This window comes from Hyperolius riggenbachi, chromosome 2 (genome assembly GCF_040937935.1).
Source record: "Hyperolius riggenbachi isolate aHypRig1 chromosome 2, aHypRig1.pri, whole genome shotgun sequence".
NCBI classification, from domain to species: domain Eukaryota; kingdom Metazoa; phylum Chordata; class Amphibia; order Anura; family Hyperoliidae; genus Hyperolius; species Hyperolius riggenbachi.
The window spans coordinates 132,225,724-132,247,477 of NC_090647.1; the positions used below are offsets into that span (position 1 = coordinate 132,225,724).

The window sequence follows — 21,754 nt, forward strand, 5'->3', positions numbered from 1 at the left end:
CCAGTTGTGATCTGACAATTATCCTGACATGCAAATCTCTGGCAACAGGGAAACGATAGCTAGCATTTCAAAGTTATTAGTTGACGATCACAGCCATACGCTGTGTGAAAGCAGAACTCCAGGGAACAATATAGAGACTATCCTGTGCAAAGGAGATACTCTTCCCGGATAGCTCACACCATTTCCTGCAGTCTGCCTTCATCTCTTCCAGGATTGTTGTCCTCTCAGTCCCACCCTCATGGAAAAGTTTCCAGAGCTCTGAGTCCGAGATGGCCATCACTCTCACCCTTTCCCATACGTTCAACTATCAACCCTCTGCACTCAAACACTCACAACAGGCTGCAACTCTGGTAATGTTAAAAACTTGAATGCAAGTTGTACTGAGTTACACTAAATGGAGGATATTTGCTTCCAAAATGATTTGCATGCAAAAGCATTCTGTAATAGACCCTTTCACCAATGTTTAGGTTCCTCCAAGTCGAAAAGGTCCCTACTATACCCACAGCAGTCAGCAAGCAAGCACATACCGGTACTTCAAGCTTTCCCATAGATAGCTCCTTGCTTGACATGGCTAGAACTCAATCAGTACAGCAGTGTTTGAAAAGAGTCAGGACAGGAGGACATCACTGGATGGAGAAACTCACCGCAGACTTCACAGTCAGGACAAGGGATGGAAGAACAGACAAAGAAATGGAGGAGAGGAGGAGCAGCAGAGACCCGAGGGGCCTTCCTGAAGAGGTGAGGATCACCTTTTCTCCACACAGGTTAATTTGCGATTTTGCCTGGGGATAGGCATTAATTATTTAGCTGTCGGATAAACGATCAGTGGTTAACAACTGTAATTTGCTAGCTGCCACTTTCCGAGTGTGATGGAGATTTTTGCTTCCGTCTCTGCCCAGCTCTAGGACTAACACAAACTTCTGAGGCCCTTTTCCCCAGACACCTGACATCCAGTGCATGCACTGTGTGACATCGGCTCCCATGGATCTACCCGGGGCTTGCAGTGTGCGGTGGCATCCATCCCATGCATGAATATCTCAGTGGGTGGGAGCCTCCTGCTAGATGTGACATGCAGGAAGTTCCTGCTATTATGATTATTTATTATATAGTATTTATATAATGTCGACATCTTCCGTACCGCTGTACAGAGTATATTATCTTGTCATTTAACTGTCCCCCAGAGGGGCTCACAATCTAATCCCTAGCATAGTCATATATCTATATCATGCAGTGTATGTATTGTAGTCTAGGGCCAATTTAAAATAAAGACAATTAACTTATCTGTATGTTTTTAGGATGTGGGAGGAAACTGGAGTGCTCAGAGGAAATCCACAAAGACATGGGGAGAGCATACAAACTCCATGCAGATAGTGTCCTGGGTGGAATTCAAACTGGGGATCCAGCGCTGCAAGGCATGAGTGATAAGCACTACACCACCATGCTGCTAAGGAGAAGCTGCAGAGTGAATGCAGGGGTGGCACAGAGGGGGACACTGGAGGCACAGAGGAAGTACAGGGGACAGAGATGGTACAGTGTTCTGACTTTAGAACAGATTCAGGTTAAGAACAAACTTACAGTCCCTATCTTGTTTGTTAACCGGGGACTACCTGTAGTATTATAATACTGCTGTTCCAGGCTGCATACTTGTAATGAAGTCAGTTATGTGTGCACACATAAGGTTTGGATGTCAGGTCCCTGGAGTGATAGATGCCAGAGACATGTTTCTGGTGTGCAGGTGGGGGAGAGTACACTGCACTTGCTGATGTTGTGTATGTACAGGAATGGCCAGTATTGTCTATGGATCATTCATGAATGCACAGAGCATCATCATATTCTGTACTTGCACTCCCCTGCTGAAATAAGAAGATATAGGACTGATGCCCTCCAGGCCAGACACCTGGAATCTGCAGCTACCTTGGACAAAAGTAACTTAGGCCTGGCTCACATCTGCGTTTGCCAATGCAACCGTTGCGCTGAATAGACAAAAAAATGCAGCAGGTGCCAATTTTCCGGACCGTTTCGCTCAGCGGAACGGAAACGGAAGGTTTTGCAGCTACATAGGAACAAATAGCACACTGGCTGTAAAAACGGACAGTTTTTACCTGATCCTGATGGCGGATCCGTATGGCCGGGTCCGCAAAAAAACGCAGATGTGAACCCGGCCTTACTTTATTACCGGCGGGCATCATAACAATAAAACCCCCTTTACTGGATACTCACTTTAATATTTTACGGATTAAAACAATAGAAGAAATGTTTTCATCTATTTTAAGCATTAAATGTAATAAGTAAAAGTTTAACAATGTGAATTCCCTGTGGGCTGGAGAGCATAGTGCTCTTCTTTCATTATAAACAAGCAGAATCCACACTTGGAATCAGTACAAACCACAATAAACCACAATAAATATGTAATAATTATTCAGGCAGAGTGTCCCCAGCCCATATACTGGCAAGGAATTGTTCACTGTACTTATCAGCAATCACTGGCAGTTCTCTAGCTGTAATGCCCCCTGGCCCTTAAAAGGGAATTGGTAAGGGGAATTTACCAATTTCCCAACAAAACGGAGTGCCTTGCACTTTCACTTTTGTCCACACACTGTTAATTACAACACAATTTTTAATTAACGTGGCCTAAAGAAATCACCAGCATTTTTTTTGGCCTTAAAGAGAACCTGTAACAAAAAAAAGTTCCCCTGAGGAGTACTCACCTCGGGAGGGGGAAGCCTCAGGGTCCCAATGAGGCTTTCCCCTCCCCTGTAGCTACAGGCAGTCCAGCGCTGGCTCCCTCGAAGTGTCCGGCAATCCTCCCTCGACAAGCCTGACAAGAGCTGATTTATTTACTTTTCCTGACTCCAACGGGGCGCTATTGCGGCTCTCAGCACAGAGATAGGCGAAAATAGCCGACCTCTGTTGGGTCTGCTCCACTGCGCAAGCGCAGGAGACTTGCGCCTGCGCAGTAGAGCGGGCCAACAGCGATCGGCTATTTCGCCTATCTCCAAGCGGAGAGCTGATACTGTGCCTGTGCTGGAGCCGGGAAGGTAAATATTTACATCCCCGCTGTTTGGGGAGCTTTATCGCCGCCGTGGACCGAGGATCCGGAGGCTTCCCTCACCTGAGGTGAGCACCCCCCAGGGGAGGGTTTTTTTTGTTACAGGTTTTCTTTAAAGAGACTCAGAGACGACATACACTGCAGCTCTGATAGTTACCTGGGGCTTCCTCCCACCCCATAAACACTTTTAAGTTCCACAGCACCCTCCCGCGGTCTGCCATTCAGCCGCGGTGATCTCCGTTATGAGCCTCAGTCGATGCCAGTCAGGGTCTACTGCACATGCACAGACCTCCCGCGCATGCACAGTAGACCCGGAATGACGTCACTGAGCCCCTGGTAAGTATCAGAGCTGCAGTGTATGTCGTCTCTGAGTCCCTTTAAAGGGACCCTGAAGTGAGACGAATAGAAGGCTGCCATATTTCTGGATGGATAGTGTACTGGTTATGGGTTCTGTCTCTGACACAGGAGACCAACCACGGTTTGAATCTTGGCTCTTCCTGTTCAGTAAGCCAGCACTTATTCAGTTGGTCTATTAGGCTGCAGTAGTGTTGGATTCACATACCTGAAACAGCAGCTCATCTTGTCAGCTTTGACAATAATGTCAGAAACACCTGATCTGATGCATGCTTGTTCAGGGTCTATGGTTAAAAGTATTAGAGGCAGAGGATCATTTAAAAATACATTAATATGTTAGCCTCCATATCCCTCTAACTTCAGGTTCCCTTTTAAGAGGAACTTGAACCCAGAACTGAACTTGAACTCAATCAGTAGCTGATAACAACTTCCAAGGAAAAATCATTACCTTTTTTTTTTCAAATAGGGGGGTCTATATGGCTGATATTGTGGTGAAACCCCTCCCACAGCGTGATGTCAGAGCCATGGCCCTGAAAGTTTGCTTTCTGTGAACCTTGTTGCATTGTGAGAAATAATGGCTATTTACAACTGCCAAACAAGCAGTATCTCCCTCTCTGCATAGAACTCCAGGGCTCATTTACACTATGCAAGTTGCAGGGAGTTTTGACTCACTGCACATACTGTGCATTTTACTTGGTAACTGGAAAGTCCATAGACTTTCATTTTATCGTTCACACTATAACAGTGAGTTGCTGTGCAGTGCATTTCAACTCGTCAGGAGTTAAAACTAATGGAAATGTGTGGAAATGTGTGGAAACGCACAACAACTCACAAACCCTTTCATGAGTTTTTATTCATGTATTTTAACGCATTTCAACTCACTAACTAAAGTGAATGAGCCCTTAGTAAACATACATTCCACAGAGATCATCTGACACAACAAAAAATGTCACCACCTGTGATAAATTTCAGAATGTAAATCAGGGAGAGGAAAGATTTTACAATGAGCAAACACTGACTAAATCATTTTCAAATGCATATTGTAAAAAAAAAAAATCATTGTTATTCTCACTATAGTTCCTCTTTAAATGTTCAGCAATCATCAGCAGTTTTGAACTGTAAATTGTCAGCAACCATCAGCAGTTTTCTTGCCCCGGATAAAATCAGTGACAGGAAATCACACATTTCCCATGGAACAGGTGTGTGGCACATACAGTACTTTGCACTTTCACTTTTACATGCAGACTGTGCTACTGCCAACATCATTTTTAATTAACGCTGCCAAAAGCAATATTCTAGGACCAAGGAGCACTATGTCAGAGCAAGCATATATCTTTCACCGCCATGTAATTATACAGAGCATATTATTACCGCTCTCCATCAGCTAGCCCCATCGCACAGCCATTACATTCACTGTGCGCCACAGCAGATAGCAGTGATGGAAGCACACAGACAGGCTACAATCAGATTACATGACACCCTAAAGACACTATTATGGACACTGGTCTTGGTGACAAGTCCAGGTCTACATCTTTTGCCTTTCTGCCTCAGCCAGTATCTAATCACTGTATCTCCCTCTAGACCTGTAGGAGTTAAACATATAAACCAACCTGTTGCCATAGCAGCCGCTGTTCTTCTGTGTCCTGTGTCCTCCTCTCAGATCCTTCACACATACCTCTCTGGGTCATCCCCAGACTTGTCCAATTTATTCATACTCAACACTTGATAAAAGGGGGATTCTTTAACTGTCTGCTGGTTGTGTCATCCTGCGTGGTATCAGCTCTGTTAGGGAACGGAGGATGTGTGTAATATTGCTGCTTCTTGTTTCTTAGCAACGCACTTACATATAACGTACTATGTATTATGCTACATGTGTACATCTTGTAACATGTAGCTCAAAATATTATAGGTAGAGACTGGAAAACAAGGAAATTAGCTATGTAAGTAGACAGAAGACTCCAGATCTTTACATAGTGCCTATAACTTTCACCTCCAGCGTGATTCCCTGCACCAGGCTTCTCCCACTCTACAGGTAGATCCTTATGATATCTGGTAATCCAGCGTCCCAAGCATAGATTGTCCCAGGACTTTCCCCCTTCCCTTGTCTGTCTGTTCAATGTGAGAACGGATGTTGTTTGTCTCAATAGGCTTTCATTGCTTCTGTCAGTCTCAGGAGTTTCTGAGGTGTGTGGAAAAGTCATGCAGCACCTGAGTTTGCACACTGCTACCACAACAGACAACAGATGCATTAAAAATGGACAAGTCTGAAGAGGTCCTGTATATAATAGTGAACCTCTGAACGTGTCAATTTATCCATTGATCTCCGTTACAGAAAAAGGTACAATTGTATGTGTACTGTGAACCTAGCATAAGGGTAATTTGGGCCCTGCCTCGCAGTCCAGTGATCCAGCAGTGCCACAACCCTACGGTGCCAGGAAACAGGCAGGAGTAGTCAAACAATGACAAATTCTACCAGGAAAATGTATTTTATTGCACTTCCTGCAGCTCATGTTCATATCACCAGTGTGCAGTGGCTGGCCATTGTGCTGGGGCAAAAATGATTGTGCCTGGAGTAGAGATGTAATACATAAGTGTACCGTTACTTAAAGGTGCCCATACACTCGTCAGATTGGCAGCAGATAGATAAGAAATGCATCTGATGATCTATCTGATGCGTTTTCAGAGCATTTTTTACCAGGATAGAATTCCAATAGATTTCAGTTTGAAATCTATTGAAATTCGATCTGATGGCATTTTTTTGCCATCAGATTTCCATTAAGGCCAATGCAAACTGATAAGCAATCTCATCAGATCGACCTAAATTTTCCATCCTGCCTGGTCGATGGAAACCCATCGAAATCGATCGAAATCGGCCATCGATCGGTCGATTGGCCAACCGATTTGCAATCGATCGATCAATCGGGATCGATCGGTCGGCCAGAAAATCGGCTGAGTGTATGGGCCCCTTTACTGTATAATCGTGTAAGCACTTGACAGGTGGTGACACTACCTGGCAGCAGAGACGTGACATGTTGCATATGGCCATGGCTCGGGCTGCACTCAGACATGACGTACTGAGTGCTAACAAGACCCCAGCCGATGCAAGAGAGCAACAGGCAGGCACTTCAGCTGCCCATGTGAAAGAGCGCATAGATCCTACTCAGCCTCCTGCTCGTTCTACCTCTCCTCTCTCCATAGAGCAGAATGAGCAGCTTGGCAGGAAGCCATACAAGCTATCTGCACGTTGATCAGAGACAAAAGTTGCCCAAAGAGATCACAAAACACTGTCACAGGTGATATTTATCTCAGACCTGTATAAAGCTTGGAAATAGAATGCACTTTCTCCTGGTGGACTCAAAGCGCTTTAGAGTTTCAGCCACTTAGGGCGCTTTCCACAGGTGACCAGGAGCATTAGGGAGCCTTGCCCACAGGCTGCTTACTGTTTTACATATGGGCTTAAGACAGGATTTGAACCCTGGTCAAAGTCTGGAGCCCTACAAAGGTAACAGCCCAACCAGCACACTATCCAGCTGCTCACACTACATGTACTTTAGTGTGTGTATTAGACTCAGAGCAATCTTTCTCAACATTATTACAGCATGTACCTCCTTATTAATGACTGTGTAGGCCAGGAACCCCCTATTTTAAGTAACATAATCTCAAGTATACATATTGCATAGGAATACTTCATAATTATATTGAAATGCTTTCCAAACGTTCATTGATGCTTTTAAGTAACTATAAATACTTATTCAGGATAATATGCCTTATTTTTTAATCTCATAATTTAATAGATTGACTATGGAAAGCTCAATTACCCCCTATACCCAACTAAAGTACCCCTGGGGCACTGTACCATGTGCTGAGAAGCTGGGTAAGCAAGTGGCTGAGCATGAGCAGAAGGCACTGCACAGAGACCCGCCCAACACAGACAGCACTGCTACAAGCATGAAAAAAAAATGCTAATTCTAACATTTGTATAGCGCTTTTCTCCTGTTGGACTCAAAACGATCAAGAGCTGCAGCCACTAAGGGCAGGCTCAAGGGGCCACCCTGCAGTGTTATGGAGTCTTGCCCAAGGACTTCTTACTGAATAGGTACTGACCCTAGCCAGGATTCAAACCCTGGTCTCCTATGTCAAAGGCAGAGCCCCAAATACACAAAATTGTGTAGAAATGTATGCTGTATCTTCAGGTAATCAAAAATGTCCAAACTTGTTATTTCACATAAGAGAAATGAAGGCAGTTTCCACAGCATAGTGTTAACCCAAGCTCTGTTAGGCCTGGTTCACACATGAATCTGGTCTGGTCCAGTACTGTCCTGTTAGTTGTGCATCCACTTCCTATCGTTTTTTCCTGACTGAACCAGATATGTACACCTTTTATGTGTGAACACAGCCATAGAAACACATTAACAGATACAAACTGACAGGACCAGACTGGTGTAAAAACCCCCATAGAAACTGATGCCAACTGTCAAAAACTGACAGGACTGTACACCTGTTTATGTGTGAACCAAGCCTGAAGCATTAGCTGGACACCGCACAACCAGCTGAGCTCCATCTCTAATATCCTTATTAGTTTTCTAATGTGGTACAAAAACAAGAGCAAGATGGGAGACTACACTATACACTATACAGGAAGCAGACTTCTTAGCAACACAGTGTGCTGTTTATTCATTCACTAAAGGACCACAAAAGGCCAACAACAACAACAAATTCCTGCTGAAAGACATGTTTGCTAAGCTTCCCAGGCAATGGGTGTTTTCATGCAGTTTTTTCACATAAGCCTTTCAAATTTCCAGCACTACTGAAGATTGACGCAAGATTCCAGCAGCAGCATAGCAGAAATAAATAGTTGTGGAAAAAGTGAAGCCTATAAAAATCTCTCACTCCAGCTTTATTGATGAAACAGAGCGTGGCTGGGAAAAGAGCTAGAAGGGATGCTGTAAAGCAAGGTACCAGTTGAATGGGGAGAGTGACACACTTTTCAGTACATAGTATAAACACGTGAGCATCTTTTCCATGTTTTATCTCTGCGTGAATCCCCATTGGAGAGATTTCTTTTAGCTTCCAGTCATGAGTAAAAAGAGTTAAGGATGAAATCTCTCCAGTGAAGTGTTGAGGAATTAGCTCCTATCCCTCTGTTTTAAATGTCTGCTATGCCAATCATGTGGGGGTATTCTCCCTTCTTGTATTGCCTACAACAGAAAGTAATATCTTGTGGTGCTCAGGCCACTCCCACTGCTATCTGCATGTATCCCCACAGCAGCACCCAAACTAACAGGCATGTCTCGCGCAGTTTTTACCCGCTTCGGACCGGACTTTAGAACCCTCATTCATTTCACTTTTTTTCCTAAGTTTTCACCGAGGAGATCATTTTTAATCTTCTCTTTAAAAAAACTTTTCAGCATTCTGTCATTAAAAAAGTACCAGGAAGTTGGTGAAAAAGTCCTGTCACAATTATCTTGAGTATTTCCCTGCTTGCTGTTGGCTTAAAATGCATTTTATTGATAAGGGGTTAAAATATACCCTAGGGGGAAAACTAAGGGCCCAATCCAGTTCACTTTTTCTCCTAAGTTTTCCAAGGTTAACATTATAAATAAAATACCTTTAAAGCCACCAGCAAGCAAGAAAATACTCATAATAATTTTGACAGTACTTTTTTGCTATTTTTTGGTACTTTTTTTTCAATTGCAGAGTTATAATGTTATTTTAAACACTAGAAGAAAAATGATCTACTAGGAGAAAACTTAGGAGAAAAAGTGAATTACACCTGGCTCTAAGTATTTTGGCTGGAATTAAAGATAGTGATTGTGTTCTCTGAACTGAGCTACTATTTCTGGATACTGTGGTCACCAGTTAAAAACTCTTTTAGATTTGTATTATTACCCTGTCCTCATTTGTGAAAACGTAAGCCAGAAAATCTCTATAAGAAAAACAGAGAGAGCAACAAATAAAATAATTTATGCAGTAAGGGTAAAAGTTGGAATTCCCAACTAGTTTTTATTGCTTACACTATTTCCTATCGCCAGTGGCATAGCTAAGGAGTTGTGGGCTCCGATGCAAGTTTTACAGTGGGACCCCCCAAGCACTCTATACATAACAATTGATACGGAGCACCAAAACCTTCCAATGGCAACTAGTGTCAGAGATGCAAGAAGGGGATGGGGAGCAGTTTGTTTATGATTACCATCATTCAAAGTATCTACAGAAGTGATTATAATGAGCACAGGACCAATAGAGAGCTAATACTGTAGTTGAGGGAGGGCCCTTAGGGGCCCCTCTGGCCCGATGTGGTCACTACCTCTGCAACCCCTATTGCTACGCCCCTGCCTATCCCCATAACTACCAGTTTAACATTAAAACTCCATAGGGGAAGCTGGTAAAAGGGTGCCAGAGTGCCCTGGCAGTGTTCTCCCCGGGCTCTTTTAGCCGGGTGCTCCACCTGGCTAGTTGTGGTGAGCACCCGGCAGTTAACAGCACACCTCCTTCTATGCTGTATGCAGAGTTGCACACAGAAGCACAGGCCCTGCATTCACTCATTTCGCCCCACCCAGCTAATTTTTTCTGCCACCTAGCTGGAAAAAATTTCTGGGGAGAACACTGCCTTGTAAAAAAGAAAAAAAGGGTCGCCATTAACTCTTCTGTTAACCAGTTTTTACCCTAACGGACCAGAGCAACTGTTTCCTGTTTTAAGAATGGACGTGGCCGCTGATCATGGTCATGTCCATTCATTCCAGGCATTGCGATTGGGTAGAGGACCACTCGGTCCTCTTACCCAATCCCTGAACACGGAACCCCGACAGAAACGGCGGTGGGAGCGGCGCTATTAAAACGTCATGTTGCCGTTAACAGGCTAAAACATGACGGTTTAATACGCTAGAATGTCATTAAGTGGTTAATTGCCACGATTAGCAGCTATCAGCAGTAAAAAGGAGGCTTGCTATTTTTAGTCACAGCTTGCATAGCGTGTGGCCCTAGTGCCCACTATTTTATCGGATGCCAGAGGTGCCCTTTCTAACCATAATCAATGTGGACACATAGGCTTAGGCAGAGGGAGGTTTAGGGTAAGGCACCAAGGGGATGGGGGGCAGGGGTTGAGGTTAATCACCACTGGGGGGAGGGTCTTAGGGTTAGGCATCGGTAGAGGGAGGGTTCTGTGTGAAAACAGGGTCAGGACATAGTGAAATATTAGTAAAGATTAATGATATTTAATATCAGAATTAACTAGTAAAATTGTTAACAAATTATTCTACTACCTGCTATATCTGGCACCCATTTTACCTTTTTTTTTACATGTATGCCTCCATCTTTGGAATGCCAAAGATAGGAAATAAGAAAAAAACTCTCCAGCAGGCACTCAAACAACAACCCTTTTGTGTCTTGCAATTTGTTACACATTTTATTCCTCGTGTTATTTTTGTCACAGTAATTATCAATTCTGTATTTTTTACCAATTCTGTATTTTGTATCAATTCTGTATTTTGTATATGGGTTGGTTCACACTTGCTTTAAAAACATATCCATGACATATGTTTTTAAAGCTCCTAGAAAATACAGGAAGCGGATCTTATATTAAAAATAGGACCCGCTTACACCTATTAAAACACAGATCTGAGTACCATCCATGTGCCGCAGAATGCAAGACGGAACGTAGAGTCCGGACTTTGCACTTTTTCCCGGACTGGATGGGAAAACGTGCCCAATGAAAGCCTATGAAAACGGACACTGTCCATTCTCACTAGGCTAGTTGCCGCATTCACATTGCCTGTTTTTCTAGAATCCACGCCGCCACTGCTGTGATGTCATACTCACTTATCCCGCCGCCCATCGCTGCCGCTCTGTCCCTTCTGAACAACCCAGTGGCTGTGGATTCTCCACTGAGCTACAGCAGACCAATGGGGATCCTCAGCAAAAGGGAGAATTCTTATTGGTTCATGTTGAACCAATAAAAACTCTCCCTGTTGCTAGGGAGAATTGGCCTGTTGCAGCCTATGGAGAGCCATGCTTCTGCTGGCCTCCGGGCTGCTGAAGGGACCGAGTGGCAGAGCGACGCTGCGGACGTGGAACTGATGCAGAGCATTCGGGTATTATGCGCAAGGTGGTTGCAGAATGGACGGAACGCATTCCGTTTCTGTTGTGCATCCGGACCAATGTGAACCGAGCCTATGGGTGTATACCATTTGTCTTTATTATTATGTACCCCATTTTTGTTTCCTACTTTGTACTACGCCAATAAATATGTTGGTGCTTTATTAATCAATAATAATATGAAAATGCCTCAAAGAGCCTCAAAATCCCTTCCTTACTATTCAAAACCAAGATTAAAACAAAGAAACAATAACATTTTACCAGCGGAAATCTGACTGACTGTCCTGACCAACAACTCTATTTTGTTTTTTCTTTGCACTCATCTTGATAAATTAGTCCAGGAACGCCCTACGCAGTCCTCCTTAACAGGGCCAGATCTCTCCCTGCCTTTATTTATTGTGAAGCACCCACCAGAGGAACATGATTAATCGCTTCACATTTACTCCCAGCGATTTATAATGTTCACACACCAGGAAAATGAAGATAGATCCTAATTAAGATGAAATGACTCCGCAGGCAGTGTGTACATTAATAACTCTCTCCACGTGACACCACTCTCCTCCTTATCAGTTCCAGTCACATCAGTAACCCTGGAGGATAGCCCTGTATTTATAATGTATACATTGGAGAGCACAGAGAGAGGGAGAAATGTGAGCACAATGAGTAAACTTTCTGAAGACTGTTTAGGACTTGCCTCTGTTAAAGGATTTAAGGCCCTCTAACATTGTTATACTAAATACATCTGATAAAGGATGTGCAGTAAAAAAAGATCAGCGGACACCATTACTGCACATAAACTGCTTGAAACTCAATATATACAACAAACGATGTTAATCAAGCTATAAAACTTAACAAGAGATCGCTAAAGACCAAAGAAATGGAATTGGCAATGGCTATGATAAGCTGATGAATCTTGTTTTTTTCAATTCCCAATTGGCTCGTGTGGAGAGAAATCTTTTAAAGGATATGTAATTTCTCTGTATCTTCAATGGAGAGATACTTCAATGCCTCTCTCTGGGATCTCCATGAAGTTTTGCATGGCAGACCTGAAGTGAGAGCATTATGGAGGTTGACATATTTATTTCCATTGCAACACTGCAAACTGCCCGGCTGCCCTGCTGAGCCGAGCCTCAGTCTTAGATGTTTCTGATGAACATCTTACTAGAGTAGCTTCATGCTTGTTTCAGGTGTGTGATTCAGACACTACTGCAGCCAAAAAGACCAGCAAGACGCCAGGCAACTTGTATTGTTCAAAAATAAATATGGCAACCTCTCACTTCAGGTGCACTTTAATAATGAAAACTATTGGCTTTAAGTGGTGTGGTGGAAAACCACTTCAACTTTATGTGGGCAGTGGGCATCTGTTTAGATGTCTGTACATGAACTGGCAGTTCAGAAAGACGGCAGTCACATGCAACAGCCCAGCAGTTCCATTGGAGTGTCTGAAAGGCAGAGAACAGAGATAGATGTATGAATATCCTTCAGGTTTTTACTCCTGTCTGTGTCTTCCATTAGAAACATATCCCCTCATGTCCTGACTGTGGGTCCATGGCTATAATTAGAACCCTGGTGGTCTCTAGGGATAGGAAGTGATTGGGAATAAAAATTTGATGTTAGCTCTGTCTCTTCCTCCTGATACAAAATGTTCTACTTGAGGCTCACCTTGTTGTGCTTCTGTCAGAGAGATTTACTCACTTCCTGTGAGAGAGATTTACTCACTTCCTGTGAGCGGGACTCTCTCAGGCCTAGTGCACACCGGAGCGTTTCCGCTGCGGTTTGCGATCTGCTTGCGGGTGCGGATCCGCTAGGGTAATGTATTTCAATGGGCTGGTGCACACCAGAGCGGGAGGCGTTTTGCAGAAACGCATACTCCCGGGCTGCTGCAGATTTTGGATTGCGGATGCGTTTCTGCCTCAATGTTAAGTATAGGAAAACTGCAAACCGCTCTGAAAAACGGCACTTCAGAGCGGTTTGCCAGGCGTTTTTTGTTACAGTAGCTGTTCAGTAACAGCTTTACTGTAACAATACATGAAATCTACTACACCAAAACCGCTACACAAAACCGCAAAACGCTAGCTGAAACGCTGCAGAAAAATAAGAAAAAGCGTTTCAAAATCTGCTAGCATTTTGCGGATCTGCTAGCGTTTTTTGGTGTGCACCAGGCCTGTGGAGGCACAGACGGCACACTATCCAAAACTTTATTTGTTGGAAACAGACCTTAAATATAACACATTTTAATCAGTAAATAGAATATCTTGTTCTGGAATGCCATGAAACTGGGTGTGCACTCCCACTGTGCAATGCAAAAGCTAATGGCTCAGATGAGAGAGCTTTAGGTCAAAACGCTGGCCAGAATTAAGCAAACAATTCTGAAAACTGCAGCCTGTCCAGATCTATAATACAGGCTATACTGAAACCTCATGAAATATTCATGCATCTTCACTCTACGCACTCTTAAGCAAGGCGCCAAATTGCCTGAATACATTTTGTGCAATTATTTTTGATTACTGAGCCAACAGAGGGGAAAAATCCACATTTGTCTCTTTAGCACCATTTGTTACAATAAACTTTTGTTACAGCAAATAGCCAAAGCTGAATTTTACTTTTCACCTAGATTAGCATCTGTTTCTTGCTTCCCATAATCAAGAGTGCCAATATGATTTTATGCTCTCACTTACTTACAATCTACTTTAAAAAGATTTTAAAAGATTGTTCAAACAGGCTTTTAGTTAGCTCCTATGTGTGTCATTCTAATACAGTGCACAGATATGAGCGTGAGTCCGCAGTGCCGTACTAAAACACGGCTCTGCAGGAGGCGGTCCCAACTTACTCCTTTGGGAGGGGTTACAAGGTTATAAGAGGAGCAGCACATTTGCGCTCTCCAAGTCACATGATCTTTGTAATGAAACGCATCACATGGGCTCCCTCTCTCTCCACCCAGCATGTGATCCTCCTTCCCTTCCCTCCTAGTTGCACCTACTATGTGACCCTCCCTCTAACACATACATGTCAAACTCTGGCCCGCGGGCCAAATCTGGCCCACAGAGCCATTAAATTTGGCCCTCAAGTGGTTTCCCCACTTTGCATTATGTTTGGCCCACTCTAGACCACCAGGGAAGCTATATTGAAGGTGAAGCCCTAGTTCACCAGGAAAGGCATATGGGGGAGGGAGGGGGAAAGCTCTAAACACCAGGGAACTGTATAGGCGAGGGTAGGGGCCACTAGACACAAGGGAATTGTATAGGGGAGGGCGGGGGCCTCTACAAACCAGGGAACTATATAGGGGTTCGAGGGGGGCCATTAGACACCAGGGAAGTTTTTAGGGGAGGAAAGGAATGTGGCCAGTAGACATAGAGATTGGCCCCCGACTAGGTCCCAGTGTACAATTTCGGCCCACTTTGTATTTGAGTTTGACACCCCTGCTCTAACATAAAAATTAACGCCGGGTGCGGTTGGTTGGGTAGCAGTTGATGACAGTGGGCCTTGGGTAGTGAAATCAAAAAATAAATATCAATGTTGTCCATCAAATTTTTATTTTTGGCCCTTTGTCTATTTAATTTTGACACTCCTGATCTGTGGCACCTGCAAGGAGATGTGTCTTCTTATAACTAAGGCATAGAAACAATATCAAATAGGACTTTCCTAAAATCCCATATTCTTCAATAGTTTTTAAAGGTAAAAAATATATCTCTTCATATTTAACTGTCTTGCTGGAATCTGCTGCTGCTGCTCAATGGGCTGGAACCCACAGGAGCGCTTTTGGCAGCGTTTTGGCAGCACTGCGATACGCTAGCAGTTTGCCAAAACGCTAGGCTAATGTTAATGGATGGGGCAACTTCCACAGGAGCGTTTGCATTTCCCAGAAACGCAAACGCAGGACCTGCAGCATTTTGGGAGCGTTAGCGTTTCAATGTAAAGTATGGAAACGCTAGCAGAAAACCTAAACTGAGCGGTTTTGCTAGCGTTTCGCGGTTCAGCACACTGTAACAAAATGAAAAATAATTCACAGGACCAATCAGGATAAAAACACAAAACGCAAAACGCTACGCACCCGATGGGCAAAAAAATACAATGTTGCAAAACACAACCAAAAACGCGCATGAATCCGCTTGCAAACCGCTCAGACAAAACACTAGCGGTTGCGTTTTGCGTTTGCTGATTTCAGTGGGTTCCAGGCCTTTATGTTCATTCAGCTCCCATACAGAGCAGTGATGACCTTTGGAACTTTCCCCCTTCCTGCTGTCGGGAGTGTTTGTCACAGTCACACACAAGGGGCTTGATTCATTAAAGGGTGCTAACACAGTTAGCACGCCTAAAAGCTGTGCACGTGCAAACTAGGGTGCTAAGCAGTTTGCACAGCAAAGCTGTTACTATTCGTGTGCTATTTTAGCGCGTGTAAAAGTTTGCACGCGTAAAGCTTTACGCGCACTACTTTGCGTGCAAAATCAGCTGCTTTGCATGCAAAGTATTCTAATCACACTACTTAGCACGCAAAGCGGCTGATTTTGCACGTGAAGTAGTGCGCGTCAAACTTTGCGTGCGCAAAACTTTATGCGCACTAAACTTTACGCGCACAAACTCTTATGCGCGCATCAGCGCACGAAGAGGCAGTTTGCAAGTGATAAGCGGCTTTTCTCTGGCGTGCTAACAGTTAGCACGCTTTTGTGAATCAAGCCCAAGATCTACAATCTCTAAATGGATATGAAGTTTAGTGTTCTGCAGTTGACTGCAGAGAGACTTTGATTTATAGCCCTGGGCGATCCGCCTACTGCAGAAATATGAAACCGAGATCATACACAAGTATATACACATGCATGTTTGAGGCTAATTTACCATATGGTGCGGTGCAATTTTTTTTTGCAGCATGTGACAATCATGCTGCAGGACAATTGCACTGCACCATTTCCCCTTGCACATTACCCTGCGGCAGACTGCAGTGACAGGATAACATGCATAGGTCTGTCCCCCACTCAGTGACGTGATTCCTGCTGGACATAGACTTGCCCTCATTACCCTGGTGGCGCCTTGTGGTAAAAAATGTAATACAACACAGGCAAATGTGATATGTGGGAAAGGGGCTTTATTTATAATGGTATATATGCAATACAATGTGTTAAGTAGAATTATGTGAGTAAAGTGTTACGCAGTGATATCAGTAGAGCATAATACATTGCATGCAAATGCACCCCCCCCCCCCCCCCCTAAAAATATTCTTAGATCAAAAGGATCTAATAACTTGGTCACCCCCAGAGTCCACCTCAAAACCTTTGGAGCCAGAGCCTTCTGTCATGCTGCCCCTACACTTTGGAACTCCCTGCCATGCCAGGACATCTCCACCCCTGGGAGCATTTAAGTCCGAACTGAAAAGCCATTTGTTTAGTCTAGCATTTATAAACGCCTGACTATTTCCTCTGTACCACAGTCCAGCCTGAAACACTGTATTGACCTGAGACATATCTATGCGCTTTGAGTCTTATCGGAGAAAAGCACTTTACAAATGTTACTGTATTGTACTCATCATGTGGTAAAACTTTACTCAGGTAATTCTGCTATACAAAGTTTATTGCATACAACCTCATGTTAAGATATCCCTTTAGGAGTTTTAGTAGAAACTTTTGAGTTTCTGCTAAAACAAATGACTGATCATAATGCAGTTTTAAATGCTTGATTTTCATAGTCTGGATATTTTTTGTTTCACACTGAGATTTGCAGGCGGTTTGTTTCATGTACTATCTCTGTATGTCAGACAATAAATTCCACGTTGCTGCTGGACATCCGCTGGCATTACCGGATAAGCCATCTAAACACATTTTGCTTTTAGTTCTGAGCAGATGGAAAGACTTGAACTGATATAGATGAACATTGAAGCACAATTACTGTGCAGGAAGTCCAACCAGTGTATGCAATCAGCAAATATGCTCTCCCCAAATAGGTACCGGTATACATAAGAGCTCTTGTCTTCATCCCCACTCATCACCCTTCAGTCTGCATCCTACCTCACCCATCCCCATTCATTTCTTTCATTTACTACAGCATACCATTTACAACAACCATATATTGTATCGTATATCATTTATAACAACAGACTGGACTGAATTTCATAGCAAATATGGCATTATAGAACAAGGGGTGCTTCTTCAATAGCAACACATTAGGGAGAAGGGGCAATATTCCAATGTCAGCTATTTTCATTGTACCTTATTATTTTTACGGAGAGTCCTATAGGACATGCTATACTGAAACAAATTTAAAAGGAACCTGAAATGAGTAAAATTATTTAAAAAAAAACACATGATGTAGCTGCAAATGAATTACATACTTACCTCACCGTCAGTTCCTCTGAGAAGATCACCATTTCCTTCTTACAGCGATCCCTTCTAGTTCTGATAAGATTTTGTCAGAACTGAAATATACCAGTTGCTGTCAGTTATATATCAGCTGCTGTCAGTTACAACTGAATGTGCAAGGTAATGTCCATGTTTCCCTATGGCTCAAGTGGGCGATATAACGGTGCGCTGACCAGGAAGCTGTTAGGGGGTAATGGCTATTTTCAAAATGGAGGACAGAGAATTCCATCGATCACAGTGGACAAACAGGACGCAGGAGAGGATAAAGAGATTGATGAGCAGACTACATGGGAGGTAAGTACGACCTGTGTATGTTTTTTTTTTACTTTTTATTTTCAGTTCAGGTTCTCATTAAAGCATCTACACCACCTCAATTGGGTCCATTTCATTTTCAGACAGCATATCCCACTGAATACATTGGCAAATGCTACAACTGAAAGATGGCAGAGGCACCACACAGAGACATTTTTAGGCACAGCTAGGCTAGACCTATGCCTATAATGTCTCCTATAGGAGTGAACAGAACTAAATTATGCCAAGCACGTTGTTAGTTATGAAGTTCTTCTATACGGCTGTTAAAACTGAAAGAAAAAAATGTATTGTTAACTTCCTGATATCTAAATGTGCACCTTTGTTCTGTCATTATTTTACATTTCTTTTAACTGTAGCAATAATTCTGGATCGTAAGCACACATAGGAGCCCAAGATATACAGGAATGATACAATGTTCTCATTGAAGGTACATGGCTATGTAACAACTATAGAAACAGTTTGCTGTTTAGTTTCATTTTGTTTGGATCTCAGAAGTCTGGCCAGGTAGCAACATCTGAAGCTTTTCTATAACTTATAGCTTTTGCCAGAGATCTAACTGCAGATCACCTGGTCACATTCAACAAAAAATTTGTGCTTATCCTACCTATCCTACAAGCGTCCCATGTCCATGGGCCTGATTCACAAAGCGGTGCAAACACTTTGCACACCTGTGAAAAGGCCTTTATCACGCCTAAACTTAGTTTAGGCGTGATCAGAAGGAACTCGCGCGAAGCACCCGCGTGCAAAACTTTGGCGCAGCGCCCATTAAGCCCTATGGGACTTTGCGCGCGTGCCTGACTTTGCGTGCGGGAGCTTTGCGCGATCAGCAGCACAAAGCGGTGATAACTCTGCTAGTGCAAAGGTTATCACGCCTAAAGTCTTTTAGGCGTGATAACTGAGTTATCACCGCTTTGTGAATCAGGCCCCATGCGTCAGTGCTTTTGCGCTCCTGCATGTGTCCTGCACTGACACAGCCATTGGGACAGGACGCAGGGGCCAGGAGGCGGGCCGGGCCGGCGACAGACCAATAGTCCATTTTTAAACGGGCTTAGGTCACTAGTCCACCATAATTCTTGTCAATTTACTGTACAGCTGCATCTTACTGGGTGACGCCAGTATACCACTTCACAGTACATTGCAAGTTTGATATAAGCCGGCACTCTAGAGTGCAACATGCACAATCTGGGGCCACTAAGGCCTCAATTCATAAAGCATTAACGCATGCAGTAATACTGGAAACAGTAGACTTTCCCAAGCACTTAGCAAAGTGTCAATTCCTAAAGGCTGTTACCGCATGAAAAACTGAAATAAACTGAGCAGTGAGGAAAATTACCGACTTGGCAGTAGTTACCTCCAACACATGTCAGTAAATTGTCAGCAAATGTCAATTCATAAAGCCTTCAACATGCGCTAAGCCAGACGATAATTACTGACACCTCTAGTGAGGTCTTAACAAGTTACAGACACCTCTGGTGAGGTCTTAACGATGCAAAGTGCAGGGAGCCGAAAGTCTGTGCCTGGAGTCGAAGTCTCTGTGAGTCTGTGCAGGGAGCCGAAGTCTCTGTGAGCCAAGTCTGTGTGAGTCATCTGTGCAGGGAGCCGAAGTCTGTGTGAGTCATCTGTGCAGGGAGCCTAAGTCTGTGTGAGTCATCTGTGCAAGGAGCCGAAGTCTGTGTGAGCCATCTGTGCAGGGAGCCGAAGTCTGTGTGAGTCATCTGTGCAGGGAGCCGAAGTCTGTGAGTCATCTGTGCTGAAGTCTGTGTGAGTCATCTGTGTATGGAGCCGAAGTCTGTGAGTCATCTGTGCCGAAGTCTGTGTGAGTCATCTGTGCAGGGAGCCGAAGACTGTGTGTCATCTGTGCCGAAGTCTGTGTGAGTCATCTGTGCAGGGAGCCGAAGTCTGTGTGAGTCATCTGTGCAGGGAGCCGAAGTCTGTGTGAGTCATCTGTGCAGGGAGCCGAAGTCTGTGTGAGTCATCTGTGCAGGGAGCCGAAGTCTGTGAGTCATCTGTACCGAAGTCTGTGTGAGTCATCTGTGCAGGGAGCCGAAGTCTGTGAGTCATCTGTGCCGAAGTCTGTGTGAGTCATCTGTGCAGGGAGCCGAAGTCTGTGAGTCATCTGTGCCGAAGTCTGTGTGAGTCATCTGTGCAGGGAGCCGAAGTCTGTGAGTCATCTGTGCCGAAGTCTGTGTTAGTCATCTGTGCAGGGAGCCAAAGTCTGTGAGTCATCTGTGCCGAAGTCTGTGTGAGTCATCTGTGCAGGGAGCCGAAGTCTGTGTGAGTCATCTGTGCAGGGAGCCGAAGTCTGTGTGAGTCATCTGTGCAGGGAGCCGAAGTCTGTGAGTCATCTGTGCCGAAGTCTGTGTGAGTCATCTGTGCAGGAAGCCAAAGTCTCTGCAACTCTGGGCAGGGAGCCATAATTACAGCTTGTGACAAAAGAGAGATATTGCCATACTTCTGCTGTACCGCTCAATGGGCTGCGGTAATTTACCGAACTTCAAAGGCAGCTGTGAAAATCTTTCTGCATTAGCACAAAAAGGTCTAAAATACCGAATGCAGTATTTTCCCTCCCAGATTTTTTTTACCTTTTATGAATTGAGGCCTAAGAGGGCAGACTTATCAAAAGCAGTGCAAGGATTTAGCAAATTCTATATAAAACTAGTGCAGAGGCAGAGCAGCTGCTCAGGGCCCCCAATCAGAATCCTTCATTTAGACATCAGTTTCAGTTCTGAACCAGATCTGCTCCAGTTTACCTTGCACTAATTCTGTGAAGTCTTAAGCTGCGTACTCACCCCAAGACCACAGAAGAAGGATCAGGTGAGACTAACGATCTGATGAATGATCGTTCCCCAAACCATCCTTTGCAATTGCCAACGTAGGAACAAACAACTGATATGAATGCATCGTTGAACGATCACGGTAATTAACACAGGGTTAGAAGGCGATCTGAACGACAGTCCACGGTTGGATCTGTCATGACGGTTATTCAAAACAAACAATTATCGCGCGCAATCGGCTGCCATTGAACATCGTTTAACAAGCTTTTGTTAAACGATGTTGCGGGATATCGCGAAAAATCGTTCATCACAAAATATGATTCAAGTAAAAAACGTTTAATGGGTATGAGTCTTTCCCCAGAGTCCCTTTATTGAAATAAAGGGTGTCTGAAGTGGAAAAAAAATAAAAATAAATAAATAAAGATACTCACTTAAGCAGAGGGAAGGCTCTTGGTCCTATAGAACATTCCCGGTCCCCTCATGGCCCCAGCAGGCTCCCACGTTAGCAGTCTACGACCCATGGGTCAAGACTGCTTTCTTCTGCTTTGGGCTGACTTCGGAAGCACTCAGAAGCACCCGGACTGTACTGCACACTGTGAGCGCCCTCTCTCACGCACTCGCACATGCGCAGTACAGAGCCACCGTCTTCGGGGGCCGAGTGCTTCCTAAGACTTCCCAAAGTCTCCCATGGCGCGAGATGCAAACGGAGGAGCCTGCGGGGAAACGAAGACACCATAAGAAGAACGGGAAGGCTCTATAGGACCCAGAGCCTTGCCACTCCTTAGTTGAGTATCTGTTTTTTGTTTTTTTTAATATCCACTTCAAAC

General features: G+C 44.1%; 1 protein-coding gene across 4 annotated transcripts in view; it reads right to left on the reverse strand.

The window, feature by feature from the left end:
- The window catches only part of ARHGEF25 (Rho guanine nucleotide exchange factor 25), a 547,735-nt gene that overhangs the window by 255,316 nt on the left and 270,665 nt on the right, over positions 1–21,754 (reverse strand). The window contains exon 1 of one of the 4 annotated variants that reach the window (XM_068267430.1): positions 5,014–5,185. The exons of the other annotated variants lie outside the window; for them this stretch is intronic. Coding sequence (XP_068123531.1) covers positions 5,014–5,023 — 10 coding nt within the window. The 5' untranslated portion in view covers positions 5,024–5,185. Of the gene's footprint in view, positions 1–5,013; positions 5,186–21,754 lie in introns of those variants that run through there. 4 annotated transcript variants of the gene reach the window in all.